Source organism: Andrographis paniculata, unplaced genomic scaffold (assembly GCF_009805555.1).
Source record: "Andrographis paniculata isolate CXL003 unplaced genomic scaffold, ASM980555v1 Contig74END, whole genome shotgun sequence".
Lineage (NCBI taxonomy): Eukaryota > Viridiplantae > Streptophyta > Magnoliopsida > Lamiales > Acanthaceae > Andrographis > Andrographis paniculata.
In genome coordinates, this window is record NW_026137611.1 from 1,036,162 (window position 1) to 1,056,420 (window position 20,259).

Consider the following 20,259-nt stretch of genomic DNA (forward strand, 5'->3'; position numbering starts at 1 on the left):
TATAACTTTTACAAACAAAAATAAAAAATAAATTAAAATAAATTTAAGAATTATTATCAATATAGCATTATTTTATTCTATGCCCCTCCTCAAAGATTTCTCTTAAAAAATTATATATATAGATATTGTATTATTATCGAGTTCCTTTATAGATTATTGAGCACAATATACATGTAACGTTTTTTAAGGGAAAAAATTATTTTTAGTCAAATATAATCAAAAATTTATCAATTTTAGTTTCAATATAAAAATTTTATCAATTTTAGTCCCAATATAACCAAAATTCTATCATTTTTTGTCCCAATATAACCAAAATTTATCATTTTTTGTTTCAATATAAATTTTTTTATCAATTTTAGTTCAAATATAACCAAAACTCATTATTTTTATTCCAATATAATCAAACCTTATCTTTTTTGGTTCCACCGTCAACAAACCAATGAAAAATATTGAAGAAATTTATAAAAGATGAGTTTTGATCGTATTGAGACTAAAATTAATAAAAAAATTTATATTGAGACAAAAAATGATAAATTTTTGTTATATTGGGACAAAAAATTGATAAGAAATTTATATTTGGATCAAAATTAATGAATTTTAGGACCAAAATTGTTTTTTTTCCCTTTTTTTATATTAATATTTCTTTTAATATAAATATATATGTGTAATATTTATTGTTGAATTCATATTTTGTACTCTTTATTTCTTTCAATCAAATTTATATTGACTGCGTATTAGATTCTGTTAGAGGCTTACTTAGTGCGTACTTTTGAATAGCAGTTGGAGATTCCTAAGTTACTTTAAAGAAAAAAAAAGTATGTTTGTTTATTTTTTTTGTTTATCCATAAAAATATATTTTCTATTTATAAAAAATAATTTTTACATATTTGTTAATTCATATATTCTAACATTATATTTGTTTATAAATATGTGCCCATTGATTATACACTCAATATATATATAAAATTTTTTTTCACTATTAATTCATTCATTTATTTTTCAAAATATATTTATTTTATATTACAATCAATTAATACAGTATAATACTATATTTATTGAAATTCCAATCGAACTCAAAACATTTTGTGAAAGAAGGAGAATGTATATATTATATGTTGACGTGTTGGACTGATACTGTAATACTGTCATTATTTATTATTATGTCAGATGTGTTGACCTCATTATTATCGTATTAGGTTTGCGTTGATTTGTATACATAATTAAATTGAAATTATTAATTCAAATTCAATTATAGTTTATTGTATTATAGTTTGTTATATAATAATATTAGTTTTTTTGCAATGTATACAATGAATTACTTTGAATTAATTAAAATTAAATTAAATTTAAATTAATATGTGCTTAATTATTAAATTAGAATTATTTTATATATATTAAATAATATTAATATATTATAATCAAATTGTAGTGTATGGTTGTCAGTCTATTCTAACTCGATCTGTTTATTACAGTGTCGAATTCGAGTTCGTATCAATTCTTATATATAATCACTTTGAAATTCTTAACTCAAACTCAATTATTTTGTGATCGGATTCGTATCGAATTATCTCATCGTCATCGTGTAAGTTATTTCATGTTGAATTCGTGCAGTCTCAATTTTTTACTGCTCTAAGAAAGTCACACCATTTAGGGTGTGTTTGTTTGAGGGATTTGTTTGGATTTTCACTGTTCATCCTATTTTTTCTCCCAAAAATATTAAATCAAACACCTATTTTTTATTTTTTATATTATAATAAAAATCATTTTTACATTCAAAACATCACGTCAATACCTATTTATATCACATCATACAACTATTCAAATTCAAAATTTTTATTATTCAAATCTCAATTCAAAATACAAAGCCTCAAACAAACACACCCTAAAAACTTGTCAAATGTGAATCACCAGTCCTATTTCCGACCCTGCGATGTGCAAATCGGGAACGAGACGATGATGATGATAAGGTTAATTAATGTTTAGGTAAGGAAGGAAGGGAGGACAAGAGACAAGAGAGATGCCGCTGCACGCATTAGTGGTTCGGTTTGGTTACCATCATCAACTAGAACGCAAAACGATACATCATTCCATTACTGAGCTGCGCCGGCCAACGGCGGCGGCCGTCTGCCGCTGCTGCAGTCAGAGTCGGAGTTCGAGTTCGAAAAAAGCATGGGCGGCGGTGTCACTTGGGCTTTTCAGCTCCGGCGTGGTTCTGGGCCCACTCATAGATGGATTGCACTCAAGAGTCGGCCTTGTGGTTTACGAAATTGGGGCAATTGATTTTGGTCCTCTTCACACCAATATTTGGGTAATCATCATATATATATATAGATATGGATAGGTCACTTTGCTTGGGTAAATTAGAATTTGATTGTATTTGCTGCACTGCAGGTACCGCCATTGCTAGGGTTGTTTTACTGCAGCGTGGGGTTGTTGCAATTCGCTCTCGATGAAGCTGCCTCCGCCTCGTCACCTCCACCTCCTCCAGATCTCGCTGCACAAAAGGCAGCCGCTTCTTTAATGTAAGAATCAATTCATTCATTTCTGCAATTGAATGTTCATGAGTGCGGTGTTTCAAATTCATAGAGATATTCGACATATTGTTTCGATTAGGTTATTTTGAGAAGCGATTTGATTTGAGGTGATTGTCAACAAAATATGGCTCTAAATGTGGTCAGAAATGGAAGCATTTTCTAGAAACATATTTGTTTGGGATGTATAAGAAAAAATGCGAGGTTGTTGGTATCTACTACTTATTTCGCCATAGTTTGTCACCAGATTTGCATTTTTGGGATGAAATAACAATGGCAATATTATTTTGGATGGTGCAGAGCTTTGGTATTGTTCATAGAATTGAGCGGCGAATTGTACAGAGGTGGAGTGGCGTCGAGCGTGGAAGCTTACATACTGTTTGCAATGGCAGAAGCAGTGTGGTTTCTGCTTGACAGGACCTGGCTTGGTTTTGCACTTGCCTCTCTTATTGGAATTGCTTGCCCACTTGCAGAAATTCCCTTCATCAAGTAATTTATTAATTATTCATCACCATTTTTACTCCATCTTCGTCTTCATCTTCATCTTCATTTTCAGTTTTGATGTTTTACACTGTAGATTGGGATTGTGGCACTACCCTGGATCAAATATTGAGATATTCGGAGAGGTATGTACAGTTATATGGTTGTGTTCGTCTGGGCTTTGGATTTTGAGAATAGTAAAAAAAATTTAATTAAAATAGTTATATAACGTTACAGTAAAATTAATTTTTAATATAATATAAAAAATAAAAAATAAATTTCTGATTGATATTTTTGAAACGGAAAAAATAAAATCTTTTTACAAATTCTCCAAACAATAATACGTATGTCTGTACTTAAGATTTTGATCAGCTTGTAGGTGGTGCTTTAATGCTTGTGCAGGGATTGGTGACGTGGACGATGACGTGCTATTTTGTGTATACACCATTCTTGTTAAACTTCTCCCGATGGCTCAGATCAATATGCATAAAGAGGGTTTAATGTAAAATATATTTAGATTTATATTTGTCGAAAAAAATATATATTTTTTTTATAAAATATATCATTAAATATTATTTTTATATCAAATTCAAATTAAGTTTTTTTTCAATCTCATCTCTAAGGAACGCACCCTAATCATAAGATCGGATTCAATAAGTCATGACCCATTAGTTAAAAGAAATAGAATAAGTACATTTGCACTTTATTTTTTTTTCTTTTATTTAGATGTATAATAACTTACATATACAAATAAAAACATGTTTATTATAAGCAAAGTTACATATAAAATACTCCTATATTAAAAACAAATCCTAAATTGAACATCTTTATTAGTTCCTCCAAATCAATTGTGCAACAAATCGTCGTCTTCGTGTCCCAACCCAACAGCCAACAGCAAATTCAATTAAGGAACGGTGAGCAGCACGTGCACAATATACGCAACCACCGGTTTGGTACCTGCCAACCCCATCATCCCTTCTCTCTGTACGGACGCATAGACATATTTACACACACATATATATATATATATATATAGTTCCGACCACATTTGGATAATTATATGTTCTGTTATCAAGAAAAGATCTTTGGGGAAAGAATTAGAAATCGGAAACAACAGGAAAAAAAACAAGAACAGGCATATATATATATATATATAATAAGCATGTCGGCAGACAGGACGGTATGCGTTACCGGAGCAGCCGGCTTCATCGGCTCCTGGATTGTCATGAACCTCCTCCGACGAGGATATACCGTTCGCGCCACCGTCCGCGACCCTGGTACGTAATTACTTAGGGTGTGGTTGTTTGCAGGTTTGAATTTATAAATAATAAAAATTTGAATTTGAATAGTTATTTGAGGTGATATAAACAAATACGGTAAATAAATTTATAGTGTCATATATATAAAAAAATTATTTGATTTTTTTTTAAAAAAAAAGAATTTAAATAATAAAAACATACGATAAAACTCACAAAAGAACACAACATCAGTTTCACTAATTAATTCACTCTCTTAGTTCTACTATACATCTGCTTTCTTCCTCGTTAGCTTAGATATAGAGTTTTAGGTATTGTGTAAAGTAATTAATAAGTATATTTAAGTAAAAATAATTATAGATTAACATTAAAATAAATAAATAATTTTTAAAATATAATTAAAATGTATAATTATATTTTCGAAATAAGAAACGACTCCAGACGAAAAAAAATAGAAAGAGCGGACAGAATAATTATTAATGAATGAGCGCAGAAAACTTGAAGAAGGTTGGGCACCTATTAAACTTGCCAATGGCCAAGACAAACCTAACACTGTGGAAGGCCGACATGGCCGTCCCAGGCAGCTTCGACGAACCCATCCAGGGCTGTGGAGGAGTCTTCCACATGGCCACTCCCATGGATTTTCAATCTCAGGACCCTGAGGTACCCTACCTGCCTACCCACCCATACAATTCTTCAATTAATTAATTTTGGATCGACAAATATTAATTAAATAAATCACTAGAACGAAGTGATCAAGCCAACTGTGGAGGGTATGCTGAGCATCATAAGGTCATGCGCCAAAGCCACCACTGTCAAGAAGCTCATATTCACAAACTCTGCCGGGACTCTAAACGTCGAGGAGCACCAAAAACCTCTTTACGACGAAACCAGCTGGAGCGACCTTGATTTCATCTACTCCAAAAAAATGACTGGATGGGTAATATATCACTACAAAAAAAAAAAATAATAGATTTGTAACGGAATTTCGTCCCTAAAGTTCACGCGGCTAAGCTAAGCTGACGTAATTTCGTATATTTCTAATGTCATTAGTAACAGAAAAAGTGAATTAATTCAATATATATATATATTGCAGATGTATTTTGTGTCCAAAATATTGGCTGAGAAAGCAGCAATGAAAGCTGCAGAAGAGAGCAACATAAAGTTCATAAGCATCATACCTCCAGTGGTCGTCGGCCCCTTCATCATGCCAACGCTCCCGCCTAGCCTCATCACCGCGCTTTCTCCCATTACCGGTAAACTAATTAATTAATTTTTTGAAAAGAAATATTATTGTCACGTGATTTGATATGACACGATCATCGATCAGGGAATGAAGCTCACTACTCTATAATAAAGCAAGGGCAATTCGTTCACGTGGATGATCTGTGCGAGGCTCATATATTCTTGTTAGAACATCCCACAGCAGAAGGCAGATTCATTTGCTCCTCCCACGATGCTACCATTTACGACATAGCCAATTTGATCAAACAGAAATGGCCTGAATACCAAATTCCAAATGAGTAATTCAGACACACATTTTAATCCCTTAATTAGCTTTTTTTGGTTGGATATGATTTAATTAATTTGATCGATCATATACAGATTTAATGGAATCGAAAAGGGCATACCTTTGGTGCGTTTTTCATCGAAGAAGCTGGTGGACATGGGGTTCAAGTTCAAGTACAGTTTGGAAGACATGTACAGACAAGCCATTGAAAGTTGCAGGGAGAAGGGACTGCTCCTGCATTCCACCATTACTGCTCAAACTCTCAACGCAAACAGCCACCGTTGCATTGAAAATAACAATTTTCTTTGATCGTGTACTTTCACTCGCCAATTAATAAATTTGATTTAATTTTGTAGAAATAGTTTAAATATTCGGTTTTAAATTTAGTAAATTTATAATATCCTCGTCACCTCATATAGAATATAGACACAAAAAAAGTTGAATATAGAAATTAACTTGAATTTGATAAGAAAATTGAATATAAACGAAAAAAAAATAAAATTAAAATAACATTTGACTCTCCACCGGAGTAAAAAATGACATGACTTTCTACCGGAGTAAAAAACGACATGACTCTAGTGGAGAGTCGTCTTCAGCCCAAATATCTAAAATATTTCAACAAATTTAACTTACACAGATTGCATCAATCGAAATCTAGAGCAGCCTAACATCGAAGTAGTCGAACACACGGCTTATTACAACAATCCCAACAAACAAAATTCGATTCTAAAGTTTGTGCAAAACTAAGTGAGCCCCGTGCTGAGGTTGAAGTGCAACGACTGTCTCGGGAGCATGAACGTAGTACGACGAAAGATCAAATGAAAAACGACGTAGCATCATTGCCAACACCACTTTCACCTCCACCATTGCGAACATTTGGCCAATGCAAATTCTAGGCCCCCATCCAAACGGGAAGAATATACCGGGCATCTTTTGCGCCTGCAAAACCCCTTCGCTAAATCGCTCCGGCTTGAATTCCATCGCATCTTCCCCCCAAATTTCGCGGCTGTGATGCAAGAGGAGTATCGGCAATATGAGTTCAACTGACGCCGGTAATGTCAATTTCCCCAAGATGGTTTCTTCGCTGATCCTTCGCCGAAGAAACACTATTGGAGGATATAGCCTCATCACCTCGTGCAGAATCATGTTAACCTACAACACATTGAAGCCTCGAGATGGATTAATTATGTCGAAAAGTGATTGAATCAGTTGGCGTCGATCTAATTAGTCTCTGCCATTTCTACTTACAGTTTTCAGCTGATTCAAACCTTCGCCGTCGGGCTTTTGGTCCCCAAAGACTTGGAAAATCTCGTCGCGGGCTTGTTTTTGCCACTCTGGATATCTGCACAACAGAATCATCGTCCACACGAGCAATGACGAAGTAGTCTCCTGCCCGACAAAGTAAAATAGCTTGCATTCTTCCACGACTTCATCCGAACTCATTCCAAAACTCTTGTTCCCATGTTGTTCGATTTCTTGGAAATTAGATTCCAACAATATGTTTAATAAGTCTGCTTTACTTGCCTCCCCGCCTTTCATCGCCTCGATCCTTTTATCCACTATGCCTCGTACTAACGAATTAACTTCTTTCGAGATTTCCATCATTCCACTGATTCTTTTGTCAACAAACCTACAGATTGTAGGATCAGTACATTTATCAAAAACCCGAAAAGAGTATTTTCCATATTATGTTGCAATGTGTATTTCATTTCAGGGTACCTCCGTCCCGGATAATCTATTGATCGTGTAGCCAGTGCCAAATTCTTCGCCTGCTCTCTCAGCAGCTCGAATATTCTTCTCCCTTCTTGATAGCTGCTGCCAAATGCAGTCCTCGATATAGCATCGCTGGTGATGTTTTGGATATGAGGCCAAACATCTATTTCACACGATCCCTCGGGCGACAGACCCTTCTCCCATTCGTCCAACACATCTTGGCAACTCAAAGTAAACGCCGGTATCATCAGCTGTGCCAAGCAACAAAATTAGCATAATAAGGCTAAATTGCATAAAATGCACTTGTGGTTTCACAAAGTTGCGCGAATCCCCTTGTACTTTTAAAACTGCGTCAAACTCTCTTCTAATTTTATAAACTTTGCGTCTAAGCCTGACCGTCCTTATTTAATGGTATTTGAAATACACGACGCTCAAACTGGAAATTAATTTCAGAATACTAATTTATAACTCCTAAAATTATAAATATATTTATTTCTCTTATATTTAGTCGAAAAAAAATTAAAAAAAACTTTTAAAGCTAGAGAAAAACAACTCTTTCTCGACTATATTTATTGTTTCTTAAGTTAACAATAAGAATAATGAGTATTTTTTGTAATTTCAAAAGTTTGGAAATGAGATTTTGAAATTCTTTTACTTTAAATAAGGACAGCCGAAGGCTTAGATCGAGGGAATTTGACGAGTCTTGAAAGTATGAAAGTTTGGCAATTTTGTGAAACTACAAGAAGATTTTGGACAATTTAGCCTAATGTAAAGTCAGTAATGTGGAAATCTAAGCAACAGTTTCGTGCGAAAACCTTCAACTTCTCGAGATGGAATGCCGGATTCAAGAGCTTCCTGTGCTTGGCCCATTTTTCTCCCTCATAGCTCACAAGTCCCTGCCCTAGAAGCCTACTCAATGGAGACCTCCTCCCCCTCTGGAACACGTTGTTCTTAGCCAACACCTCCTTAATATATTCAGGATCAGTTATGAAAACAGAGGGCCTCAACCCCAGCCATATAAAAGATTGTTTTCCTGCATTTATTGTTACCACACCACACCATGTTTACTTTCCTAGTGCAAATTACCTTCATATATAATAACAGGTCAATTACAGTTTCGATTCAAAAAAATTAATTGGACTCAGAATCAGATATCACATTATTCCCCTTTTTAGAACAAACGAAACTGCCCTAGGTTTGAGATTTTTAATCAATCCCATATATATGAACACTATTGAGATATTAGTTCAATCCTTTCTACTCAAGCTCAGCTCAGCTCAGCTCAGCTCAGCTCAGGCAAGATTTAATTGAGAAAGTGATAGATCAACGAGGAGAAATTAAAAGAGGTAGCAGGCAGTACCGACCATATTTCTCAACGGTTTTGAGGAACAAGCCGAGGACTCTGGGCTTGATATCATCGTCGATGTTGATTGGCTTTGATTTGGCTTCCTTGAAGGTGCTCGACATCTCCTTCAAGTCCCCGTACACCAAACGATAGGCGTTGCCACGGAAGCCTTGTCTTCTTAGAAAAATCTCCAGCTTCTTTGGCGTGATGTAAGCCCACTGCAGAATCCTCCATGTCAATAACAGCAACAGAGACGCGAGAGAAGCTATGAGAACTTGGGAGTGCAAATCCATTTCTTTAGCCCGTAAATTCTGAAGATCGTCTGTTAGACGATGTGAACGATTAAAATTTAAGCTTGAAAACTTGCACGTGACGGCAACCAACAGATCCAAGTGGCACGTGTTTTGGCGGATGGATTCACCTGGTTCTGATTATGATTATTATTATTATTATTATTATTATTATTATTATTATTATTATTATTTAGTTTTTTTAAAATATAATTTTATATTTTTTAATTATATTTTAAATTTTATAATTTATATTTTTATAAAATTTAATTAAATTATTTATTTATTTTAATTTTATTATATAATAATTTTTTATTAGTATATTTTTTAATTATAGAATAATATTAACATTTTAACATGAAGAAAATATTACTTTAATTTTCATATATATATATATAGAGTAATATTTTTGAATTATTCGGCCTATTATTTCTTCAACAAATTATGTAACTATATATATATATATATATTTTCTCTAAATTTAAGCACAATTTAATTATATAATTTTATACATTCATAATTAAATTGTTTTCATTTTTTTTTTTATTGGCTAAGCAAGCTAATAGCTCGAAGGAATTTTCTTATGTTTATTTTGATATACAGTACTCTATCAGTCCACGTAATTTGTTTTTATTTTTAATGTTAAGTAAATAGTATAATTACTAGAAAAAAATGAATACTTTGTTATCAGACAGACCAAAATGAAAAAATTGATAGATTGTTAAGGGACGAAGGGGTACTACATTCGTCCGGCTCTAAGAGTCTCATTTACTTTTTGTGTATTGATATTTGAATATTAATTATTATATCAAAATATAGTACAAATTAAGAATACTTTTAATGTTAAATATAATAACGTAAAAGATAAATGTGACATTTAGGACGGACGGACGGACGGAGAGAGTAAAATATTATTTTTTGTCAACTCAAAAAATATACATATTTTTATTTTGAATTATCTAATTACAAATTAATTATTATTATTATTATTTTTTTTTAGTAATATGAACTTTATCCCATATTAATCAAACTTTTATACTTATTATATTTACAAGAATACCATTACACTCACAGTTTTAATCATAAGGATATATTTATTTTTTATACTAAAATTATCACTTACTATGATGTGCCCAAATTAAATATTTTCTTTCAAATCAAGAGATAAAATATTATTTTTTCAATCTAGTATTAAAAGAAAATCTAAAATAATACTCTGGTATCCCTTCCTACTACGGTGTCATTTTAACCGTATATACGAAAATTTAGAAATGGTATAATTAGTAAATAATTCAAAATTATATTAATAAAAATAATTATCGTATAATAAAAATAATTTTAAATTAAAATAAGATAATTATTTATTCTAATTAAAATAAAAAATATATAAATTAATTTTTTTTTATAAGATCAAAATGTGTAATTTCTTTCTAAAATAAAATGACAAAATAAGTAGGACAGATAAAAATAAAAAAAATAAACACAATAAATGGGACAGAGAAAGTATATAATATTACAGGCATAATTAGATAAAAAGATCATTATAGTTGCTCTAAGCTCAACCATTGCCGATAAATAGAGTGTAGGATCTAATTATGTAAGACAATCAAATTTAAATGGAAAATTAGTATTTTGATACTTTGAATTGAAAATTAATATTTTGATGATATATTAAATAAAAAATAATATTTAATTTGATAGTTTTTAATATATATATATATATATATTCTTTTAAATGAATAATGTAAGGCATTTTAATACTTCATGTAAATGTTTTGCAGAGGTTAGATATATAGCATGTTCAATACATATTCAAAGAGAAGTGGAGTGTAAAAACATATTGGGGAATCATAAGTTTGGCATGTTTGAATGAAGACAAAATGATCATTCATGTATTTGTTTAGATATTTGAATTTTGAGTTTTAATTTGAATAGTAAAATTTTGTTTAGTTACAAAAATTCTAGGAGGAAATAGGGGTGGGTTTGAAAAGAAGTCCAGTCCGATTCAAGGAATGAGTAAGCCCAAAATAGATAAATAAAGAATAATCAAGATGAGGGGAAGAGGAGGCCGAAAAATAAAACATAACTATAATCGATTAAAATAAGTACAGTACAAAATTTTGATTCGAGTATAGCATGAAACATAAGTAGTTGAACTTGAAAATAGGCTTGAAAACTTTTTGGACAGAGCCAGCCCAACACGGTTGAAAATCTAGATCGTGTTTGGCTCCGCATGCTTTATTGAATAAAATTTTAATGGATAAAATATTTTTTAGTCTCGTATCTTACCCTCGTTTTAATACTTTAAATGGACCTTATCTGAAAATAGTCTCGTAAGTAAAAATTTTTGCTAAAATGGTCATCCGGTGCCAGACTCGCCACGCCGGCCCTCCGTTGCTGACGTGGCTCTGACGCGACGGACATGTCATCGCCACGTAAATGTCACGTCGGAGGACCATTTTAAGGAAAAATATTAATTGCATGACTATTTTTAGACAAAGTCTATTTAAAGTCCTAAAAATGATAAATGAGGTTATATATGAGACTTAAAAAAATAGTTTACCAGAATATTTTGTAAAATAAAAAAAATAAAATTTCATGTGTCGTTGACGTGACATTTATACGGCGATGACATGTCAGCCGCGTCAGCGCCACATCAGCAACGGCGGGCCTGTGTGGCGAGTCCGGCACCGGAGAATTATTTTAGCAAAAAAAATTTACTTACGAGACTATTTTAAAAAATGATCCACTTAAATACTAAATGATCAATGGGGTCAGATACGAGACTTAAAAATAGTTTACCCAACTTTCATTTAAATGTCTTTTGGATAAACTATTTTTTTAGTTCCGTAACTAGTTTTTTTATTTCATTTTAGTCTAATAACTGAAACTTGTCTTGAAATAGTCTTGTAAATAAAAATTCACATATTTAGTCATCCAACGCCGAAGATGTGTTTTACCTGGCACCCGCATGGCACGTCGGATTACATGAGTCCGCCAGGTAAACGCCTGACGGAAACGTGGAAATTTTTTATCTTTTATTTTTTTAAAAAAAAAATACATCAATTTTTAAAATTAAAAATACATATTATTTTTTATATATATATAAAGATAACAATATATTTTTTACTTTTTAAAAATATATTAATTTATAAAAAACAAATAATTTTTTACGTGGTCATCAAGTGGCGCTTATCTGGCAGATGGACACATGTCAATTGGCATATCATCCGGACATATCCAGCACCGGAGGATCAAATATTTGAAAATTTTTAACTTACGAGATTATTTTAAAATAGCTCAAGTTACAGTATTAAAATGACAAAGATAGCCACTTAGGAGACTAAAAAAATAATTTATCCATATTTTTCTAATGTATAATAAAAGAAAAAATTAATTATATGGTTAATGTTAAAAATTTTAAGTATCAATTATTCGAAATGAAGTAATATTATTATTTTGAATTTTTGCTTAAATAATATTTTGATTGGTGTTTTATGAGAAAAAATATTGTATATTTTTATTAAAATTATACACAATAAATAATTTTAATTTTAATTTGCATTCACAAAAGAACGTCCCGATTATACACCTTTTTCGGCAAAATCAGCAATACAAACTACAAAGTTAATGATATGATGGAATAGGACCGCGATTAAGGTGTTGTTTGAGTCAAATCAATATACTAAAATGAAGTAAGTAGCATTTCATCACAAGACAGATAGCAATATGTATTAGGTGGATTATATATTATGCTAAAATCAACTTATATTGTACTATATAGAATTATATAATATGTTATATGTATATTATATTAATATTTTATATGAGAGTTATATATTGTATAGTATTGTATAATACGTTTATTCTTGTTGTGCTGTTGTGTTGAAATCAAAATATATTATACTATATGTAATTATATAATAGTATGTTATAAAAAGATGTACTCGATTATATATTATATTAATATATGTTATTTTTATAAATATATGACGATGGAATCAAATTAATACGTGCAATATATAATTATATAATGTACTGTATTATTAGTATATACATTATATATTTGAATATTAATACGTGTTACCTTCTTTGTAAATATATGTTGATTCGGTAATGTAATCAAAGCACATTTGAAAAGTAAAAAATTTGAATTGAAATAATTGTGTAATGTGATTTAAATTAATATTATGTTGGAGAAATATTCTGGATTTAATGAAAATAAAAATAAATCGAATTCCACAGGGTATACACGATTTGGATATACTTTGAGTCGCTTAAATTCGCTTTTCTTATACGATATTTCGATTCTATTAATGTCTCGAGTTACACGAAATTCGTACGAGGATAAATCAAGCAACACTCGAATTTTAAGCGAAAAATTAAACAAGTAAACATTGAGAGATTATTTGCGGACACGGATTAATTCTGCAGACAAGAATCTATATATATATATTTTTTTTATGTCAGAATTTGTGAAGATAAATTTTATACAATAAATTTTGAAGTGTCTATTCAAGAAGATATTGCACCTTTCGGATTTATATCCCAAAAGTTGTCAATTAAAAATTTGCAACTTTTAATTTCAAATCTAAGAGATTAAATCTATTCAATTCAAATATTTAGAGAGTTTTTATTAAGAATTAATTTAATTTAATTCCTACTTTTAAAGATAATAATTTTCAAAATATATCAAAATATTTAGAAAATACGTGATTTTTTGTACTATAGTATATAACCATCTTTTTTAGTGGCACGACTAAACCATCATTCCATATACAAATTCATGTAATAATTAAACACTTCGTTCAATATTGTATAGGCATTCTCGAGTGCACACCCACACAACTCTTCCTGAAAACAGAACATTCCTTATTTTTAAATAAATTCAATAACAACAAAATAATCAACATATTAGTGTAATATTTTGAATATAAAATTAATTTTAATATAAAATAAATAAAAAAAATATATATTAATTTGATACATTTATAAAAAATATTTTGTATACATAATGAAAATCCTTCAAAATCTTTGGAAAAAAGACACCATGAATGAATAGATAACTCAATCTCAATTAGCCGCCAACTTTGATCCTCAAGTCAATTCATTACCCATGCTCCCTTCTCGTCTCTTCCATTTCACCTACTCCATTGAGAACCTTCTACTCATTGCCCAAAATATCTTATCGTTAATCATTGCTTTGTTTATTTATTTATTTATTATTATTATTATTTTCCTCGTCGTCCAAAACTAAAGTAATTTTACTTTTTGGCATTAATTTTGAAATTTTTATTTTTATAATTTTGTTTTTCCTAAAAAATGTAGTAAAGACTATATTTTTTATTGATAGAAAAAATATTATAATTTATTATACTTACTCCGTTCTAAAACTATAGTTTGGATTGTGTTTGACACGAAATTTAAGGAATATTAATATTATATTGGCAGTGGATAAAAAGTACGGATAAAAGACTTTTTTGTCCTTTTGAGTGTATTAGTGTAAAAACTAATGACAATTGTGTAATAATAATGAAAAAGTAAAAGTAATTTTATAATGATACAATTATTTATAAAAATAAAACTATTATTTTGTGACGGATAGAAATGGTAACATGACTATTGTATTAGTTTTTTAAAAATTATGGAATTTACATATTCATCACTATGTCAAACCAGACAAAAAAGAGCAGTCTCCAGCTATATATATATATTGTCGTTCATTAAATTATCCAAGTTTAATTTCATTCTTTATTTTAAATAATAATATAAATTTTGATACTTTATAAAAAAAAAAACTATATACTTTAATTTATTTTATTTTTTGTAAAAGCCGTGATTACTGACTAATAAAAAAATTAAATTTTGAAAAGAAAATATGCAACATTTACTTATATAATATGTTAAAGTATAAATAATATTTAGTTAAATTTATTTTCACTTTTTTTTTTAGTTTATTAAATTTATCTCGCTAATAAATTTGACAAAATTAACAAATTTAATATTTAATTATTTTTTTCAATTCAACATTTATTTACGACAAATACAACTACTTTTATGCTTTATTACATTCTTTATATTCATTTATTTTAATTTTTAGTTAAATTTTTAAAAATACTCGTGATCATATTTTTATTTTATCATTGTTAAAATAATTTTTTTTTTTTTAATTTTCATTAAAATTGCTAGTACGCTAATTTTAGTGGCTGATGAAGTAACAAAATATAAGTGAATTGGGCAAAAGTATAAACTCCAATTGCAAGTCTGTTTGCTTTCCATTTCAACAGCGATTGACACTATTATCTTTTTTTTTTTTTATTTTCTTTTTAAATATTTCATCATATGAAATTTATTCAAAATATATTCAAAATTTTATATTTTTATCTATCAATGATAAATGAATATTTATATATATTCGAATTTCTATTTATTTAAAAAATTAATTTATATTAATTATAAATAAATTTTTATATATATTTTAATTTATTTAGATTACATAAAATTTATTATTACATTTTTTTTATTAACATATAGCTATTAAAATAATGAAACATATCTTATAAATTTTTAAATTTTATATACATTAAATTACAAATTAAATATTAATTAAATAAATTATTTTCAATATAACTTTCAATTCAAAAACTTAATCGGTAATCAAGCGCACATCGTTGTGTTATTTTCGCCAAAATGCACCTATATATATATATATATATATCGAATGTCAAGTTCTCGTCAGTCATAAATTACACATTGATAATAGTATAATTCAATAAAAATATATAAATATTTTCTTTAAAGATTTCAATGTGAAATATTTTTTTTATGAGCAAACATTTTATTTTTTTGTTTCATTTCGCATAACATTATTTTTTTTTAGAAAAAGTGAAAAAACAGTTTTAAAAAAAGTAATAATAAAATAAAAATGATATATTTTTTTCATTCGAGTCATATTTAATTATTTTATTATTTTCGTCTGTTCAATTCAAATGTATATATATTTTTTTTTGGTAATAATACTTTTTATTTTAATAAAAAATACTCATATATTTTACACAATATTACAAACAATGTCACTAAAATATAAATGAGTTTAAAAGCAAAACTATCTTTTTATTTTTCTATTATATTATTACTAATAAAATACTAATATACGACAATCCACTTGAAAAAAAACAAATGAATAATATGACTCAGACAAATGAAATATTGAAAAATTTATTTAAAATAATATTTCCTCCATCCACCACAGATGTATCCATTTGTTATTTGTACGTATATTTTAATATATTGATATTATATTGATATGTAAGTACAATTGACATGTATAAATACTATTATACCTTTAATATTAATGTTATTACTTGATAGCATTTGTGCAATATTATACGAGATGAGGGTATTTTTATATTTGAGTGAAAGTATATTTACTAAAAATGAAAATAGATACATTCGTTATGGATGAACTAAAATAACAAAATGTATAAATTGACGATGAACGGATGAAATAATAAATTTTTAGGACGAAAGTATAGACAAAATTTAGTAAGAAAATGAAATTTATATAATCTTATGTTGACAAAAAATAAAAAATAAAAAAATAAAAATTAGTGTATAAATCGTAATATTTTTATTTGAAAAAATAGTAATAATTTTTTAGGACAAAAGTATAGATAAAGTTTAGCAAGTAAGAAAATGATATTCATATAATATTATGATGACAGAAAAATTTTAGTATATATACTAGGTAATACTCCCTCCGTCCGATCACAGATAATCCCATTTTTTTTTACGCCCCTTGACAAGTTTATCAATTTTAAACATACTTGACAAATATAAATCAATTTAATTAAACTTCGGACATTTTATACATAGGATCCGCTCAAAACCCCTTTATTTCTATATCTCTCTTTAATTAATAAATATTTTTATCTACTTTAAAACTCCTCATTTTTTATAAAACTAATTTATAATAATGATAAATAAATAAATAAATAAATTTTTTTATTCATTTGTATTATATAAAATTTTATTGTCTACAAAATGATATCGATATTGCATATATTTTATTGAGATATAATTGTAAAAATATTTAAAATACCAACAACACTACACATATAAAAGTAATAAAATATTATCTTAACTTATTATTAATAACTTAATAACTTATGCTACTTAAATTACGGTGTCTCTAAAAAAAAAAAACTTCATCTTCAAGGGAAAATTAAATTTAATTAAAAAGATTAAATTTAAGATTAGCAATGATGATTAAATTTTTTAAAATATGCTGATTTCATTTGCAACTGATCTCATCCCAAAATGATAAAGAGGATTTTTAGGGCAAAGGGATTAATTAAAAAGGTATTTACATAATTTTAAGTAGGCAAAAAAATTAATGTATATATAGTATTTCTTTTTTGTTAGTCAAAATTATGTCTTTTTTCAACAATGTGGTTAATCTTATCCATAATCACTTATATAGTAAACATTTTCTGTCTACTTATAATTTTATTATTATTATTTTAATAAATAATAATTAATTTGTAATATTATTTTTCTCTATTTAACACACTATTTTTTTTTTAAAAAAATTCATTTTTCTAAATAAATTTTTATATAATATTTTATTTTATTTTTTATCAACTTTATTTTAATATTACAAATAATTCTCTAACTGATTCTTATCCATCTATTCAATTTTTTTTTTTAATTTTAAATTCATTCGTAACAAAATATTTATTTTATTTTTTTTTATTAATTATACTGTCTAATTTACATTATATATATTTTTTTCAATTTATAATATATTATACAAATATCGTTATTTTTATATTATATGGTACTAAAATTTAATTAAAAAAAATAATAATAAAAAATGATAGGATAGATAGAGGAGAAAAGCTACTTTTAATTTTTTAGTATATAAGATATAGGTGTTGCCGTCATAGTGAGTGTGTGCGCCTCTGTCTGTATCTCTTATTAATTCGCACTTTCTTCTTCATTTCTTCCATTCATCAAAATCTACGAAATATGGATGAGTACCGATACCAGATTGGTTTTGCTGGTGCGTTCTGTGTGTCTCTGGCCCTAATAATAATACTGCCATGGAAGCTTCTGGAATGGGCTTACTTCACTCCCAAGAGGCTGGAAAGTTTACTCAGGCGACAGGGCCTCAGGGGGAAATCCTACCGATTCATCCATGGCGACATGAAAGAGGTCTTGAAAACCAGTGATGAAGCCAAGGCAAAACCCATCAATATTGGCGATGATATCAGGCCACGACTCTTGGGGTTTCACCTCAAATCCCTTCAAAACTATGGTATACATACACACACACATATATATATATATATGCTTTTATATTAGATCTGATCTGTACTGTACATGCCCTCTATGTATAGTTTATCGACTTTTCTGATAGGAACTAACTAAATTGACATGCAGGAGGTGAGTGTATTTTCTGGTCTGGAACCAGGCCTACAGTAATTGTGAAGGAGCCTGGACTGGTGAAGGAGATCATGGCTAAGAACTATCTCTTCCTCAAGGCAAGGGTGTCGCCGCTGACAGGGCTGCTCGCGCGTGGACTCGTCAGCTACGACAGACATAAATGGGCCAAGCACAGAAAACTCATCAATCCCGCTTTCCATCTCGACAAATTGAGGGTCAATTCTCTTTATCTTAATTTCAATAGCCATTGATATATAATGTAATAAGAAATCGACTTCATTTCATTTCATTGGCACATACAGCTAATGATCCCTGCATTTCAATTGAGTTGCGACGAAGTTCTAACCAAATGGGAAGAGCATCTCTCGCCGGAGGGGTACTGCGAGATAGACGTCTGGCCTTACCTACAAAGCATAACTAGCGACGCCATATCAAGAACAGCATTCGGTAGCAATTATCAAGAAGGTCGAAGAATTTTCGAGCTGCAGGGAGAACAGGCCGAGCTTGTAAGACAGGTGTCGCAATCGGCATACATTCCCGGATGGAGGTAACTAAGTGAAACTAACTTATATCCCTGATTAAATACAATCTTCTCTCAAATTAGCTGTAAATCCGCAGGTTTGTGCCGACGAAAAGTAACAGGAAGATGAAGGAAATGTCGATAGAAGTGAACTCATTGATCCGCGGCATCATCGACAAAAGGGTAGAGGCGATGAAAGCAGGGGAGGATGTTAAGGAAGACTTATTGGATATATTGTTGGAATCTAATTTCAAAGAAATCAAACAGCTCGGCGGCGACAAGTTTGGGATGAGCATCGAAGATGTAATAGAAGAATGCAAGTTGTTTTATTTCGCCGGTCAGGAAACAACTTCGTCGTTGCTCGTATGGACACTGATTTTATTGAGTAGGTATAGTGAGTGGCAAAATCTAGCCCGCGAAGAAGTTTTACGTGTCTTTGGGAACCAAACACCGGACTTCGACGGTTTGAATCAACTTAAAATTGTGAGTTACGTTATGTTAAGTTTTTTAGATGAGTTAAAAAGACTAGTAAACTATGTTAAGATTTCTCGATCGATTTCTTGCAGATGAACATGATCATCCACGAGGTGTTGCGACTGTATCCGCCGTTAATTTTACTTCGAAGAAAAGTCGATGAGGAGACCAAGTTAGGGAAGTTCACAATTCCAGCTGGGGTTCATTTCCTCTTACCCATACTCTTCTTGCATTATGACACTGAAATATGGGGCGACGACGCGAAGGAATTTAAGCCGGAGAGGTTTAGCGAGGGCGTTTTGAAGGCGCAGAAAACGCAAGGAATGTTTTTCCCGTTCGGCTGGGGACCTCGAATATGCATCGGGCAGATATTTGCAATGTCGGAAGCTAAAGTGGTGTTGGCCATGATTTTGCAACGCTTCTCGGTCGAGCTTTCGCCATTATATACGCATGCGCCGGACACTGTAATAACACTTCAACCTGTGCGCGGAGCTCACTTGCGTCTGCACAGGTTGTAAGAAGTTTGCAAGCTATTAAATTCGAGTAGACTATATTATTATTATTGGACAAATGGATGCATGTTTTGTGGGCAAATTGTTGGTAATAGAAAACAGGAAATCGACGTACATTAGTTTATCCCAATCAAATGCAAATCCAGATTGTTAAAGACAAAGATCCTCGACTGGATAAAAA

General features: G+C 29.9%; 4 protein-coding genes across 6 annotated transcripts; 3 read left to right on the forward strand and 1 right to left on the reverse strand.

The window, feature by feature from the left end:
• The first annotated feature begins 1,894 nt into the window (after positions 1-1,894).
• Positions 1,895-3,586, forward strand: LOC127265824 (uncharacterized). Of its 3 annotated transcripts, none has more exons than XM_051295832.1 (5): positions 1,895-2,308; positions 2,392-2,522; positions 2,832-3,020; positions 3,109-3,157; positions 3,384-3,586. In XM_051295832.1, exons 1-5 carry the CDS (start codon positions 2,018-2,020, stop codon positions 3,510-3,512), a joined length of 789 nt encoding a protein of 262 aa, XP_051151789.1. In that variant the 5' UTR covers positions 1,895-2,017; the 3' UTR covers positions 3,513-3,586. The 3 variants fall into 3 exon arrangements, with proteins under 3 accessions (XP_051151789.1, XP_051151791.1, XP_051151790.1); XM_051295834.1 differs by having other exon boundaries at positions 1,897-2,308; positions 3,391-3,586; XM_051295833.1 differs by having other exon boundaries at positions 1,898-2,308; positions 3,414-3,586.
• Positions 3,587-3,954: 368 nt separating this feature from the next.
• LOC127265823 (dihydroflavonol 4-reductase-like) lies at positions 3,955-6,125 on the forward strand. Its single transcript, XM_051295831.1, has 6 exons — positions 3,955-4,288; positions 4,761-4,930; positions 5,013-5,207; positions 5,364-5,523; positions 5,598-5,790; positions 5,873-6,125. The coding sequence occupies exons 1-6, from the start codon at positions 4,072-4,074 to the stop codon at positions 6,084-6,086; spliced, it is 1,149 nt and encodes a 382-aa protein (XP_051151788.1). The 5' UTR covers positions 3,955-4,071; the 3' UTR covers positions 6,087-6,125.
• A 133-nt stretch (positions 6,126-6,258) lies between these two features.
• On the reverse strand, positions 6,259-9,152 carry LOC127266084 (cytochrome P450 CYP72A219-like). The gene is made up of 5 exons (XM_051296204.1): positions 8,855-9,152; positions 8,306-8,523; positions 7,497-7,741; positions 7,026-7,407; positions 6,259-6,929 (listed from the first exon to the last, which is right to left on the reverse strand). Exons 1-5 carry the CDS (start codon positions 9,126-9,128, stop codon positions 6,504-6,506), a joined length of 1,545 nt encoding a protein of 514 aa, XP_051152161.1. The 5' UTR covers positions 9,129-9,152; the 3' UTR covers positions 6,259-6,503.
• Positions 9,153-18,080: 8,928 nt separating this feature from the next.
• Positions 18,081-20,192, forward strand: LOC127265972 (cytochrome P450 CYP72A219-like). Its single transcript, XM_051296027.1, has 5 exons — positions 18,081-18,444; positions 18,570-18,787; positions 18,875-19,119; positions 19,191-19,575; positions 19,659-20,192. The coding sequence occupies exons 1-5, from the start codon at positions 18,156-18,158 to the stop codon at positions 20,082-20,084; spliced, it is 1,563 nt and encodes a 520-aa protein (XP_051151984.1). The 5' UTR covers positions 18,081-18,155; the 3' UTR covers positions 20,085-20,192.
• The last annotated feature ends 67 nt before the right edge of the window (positions 20,193-20,259 follow it).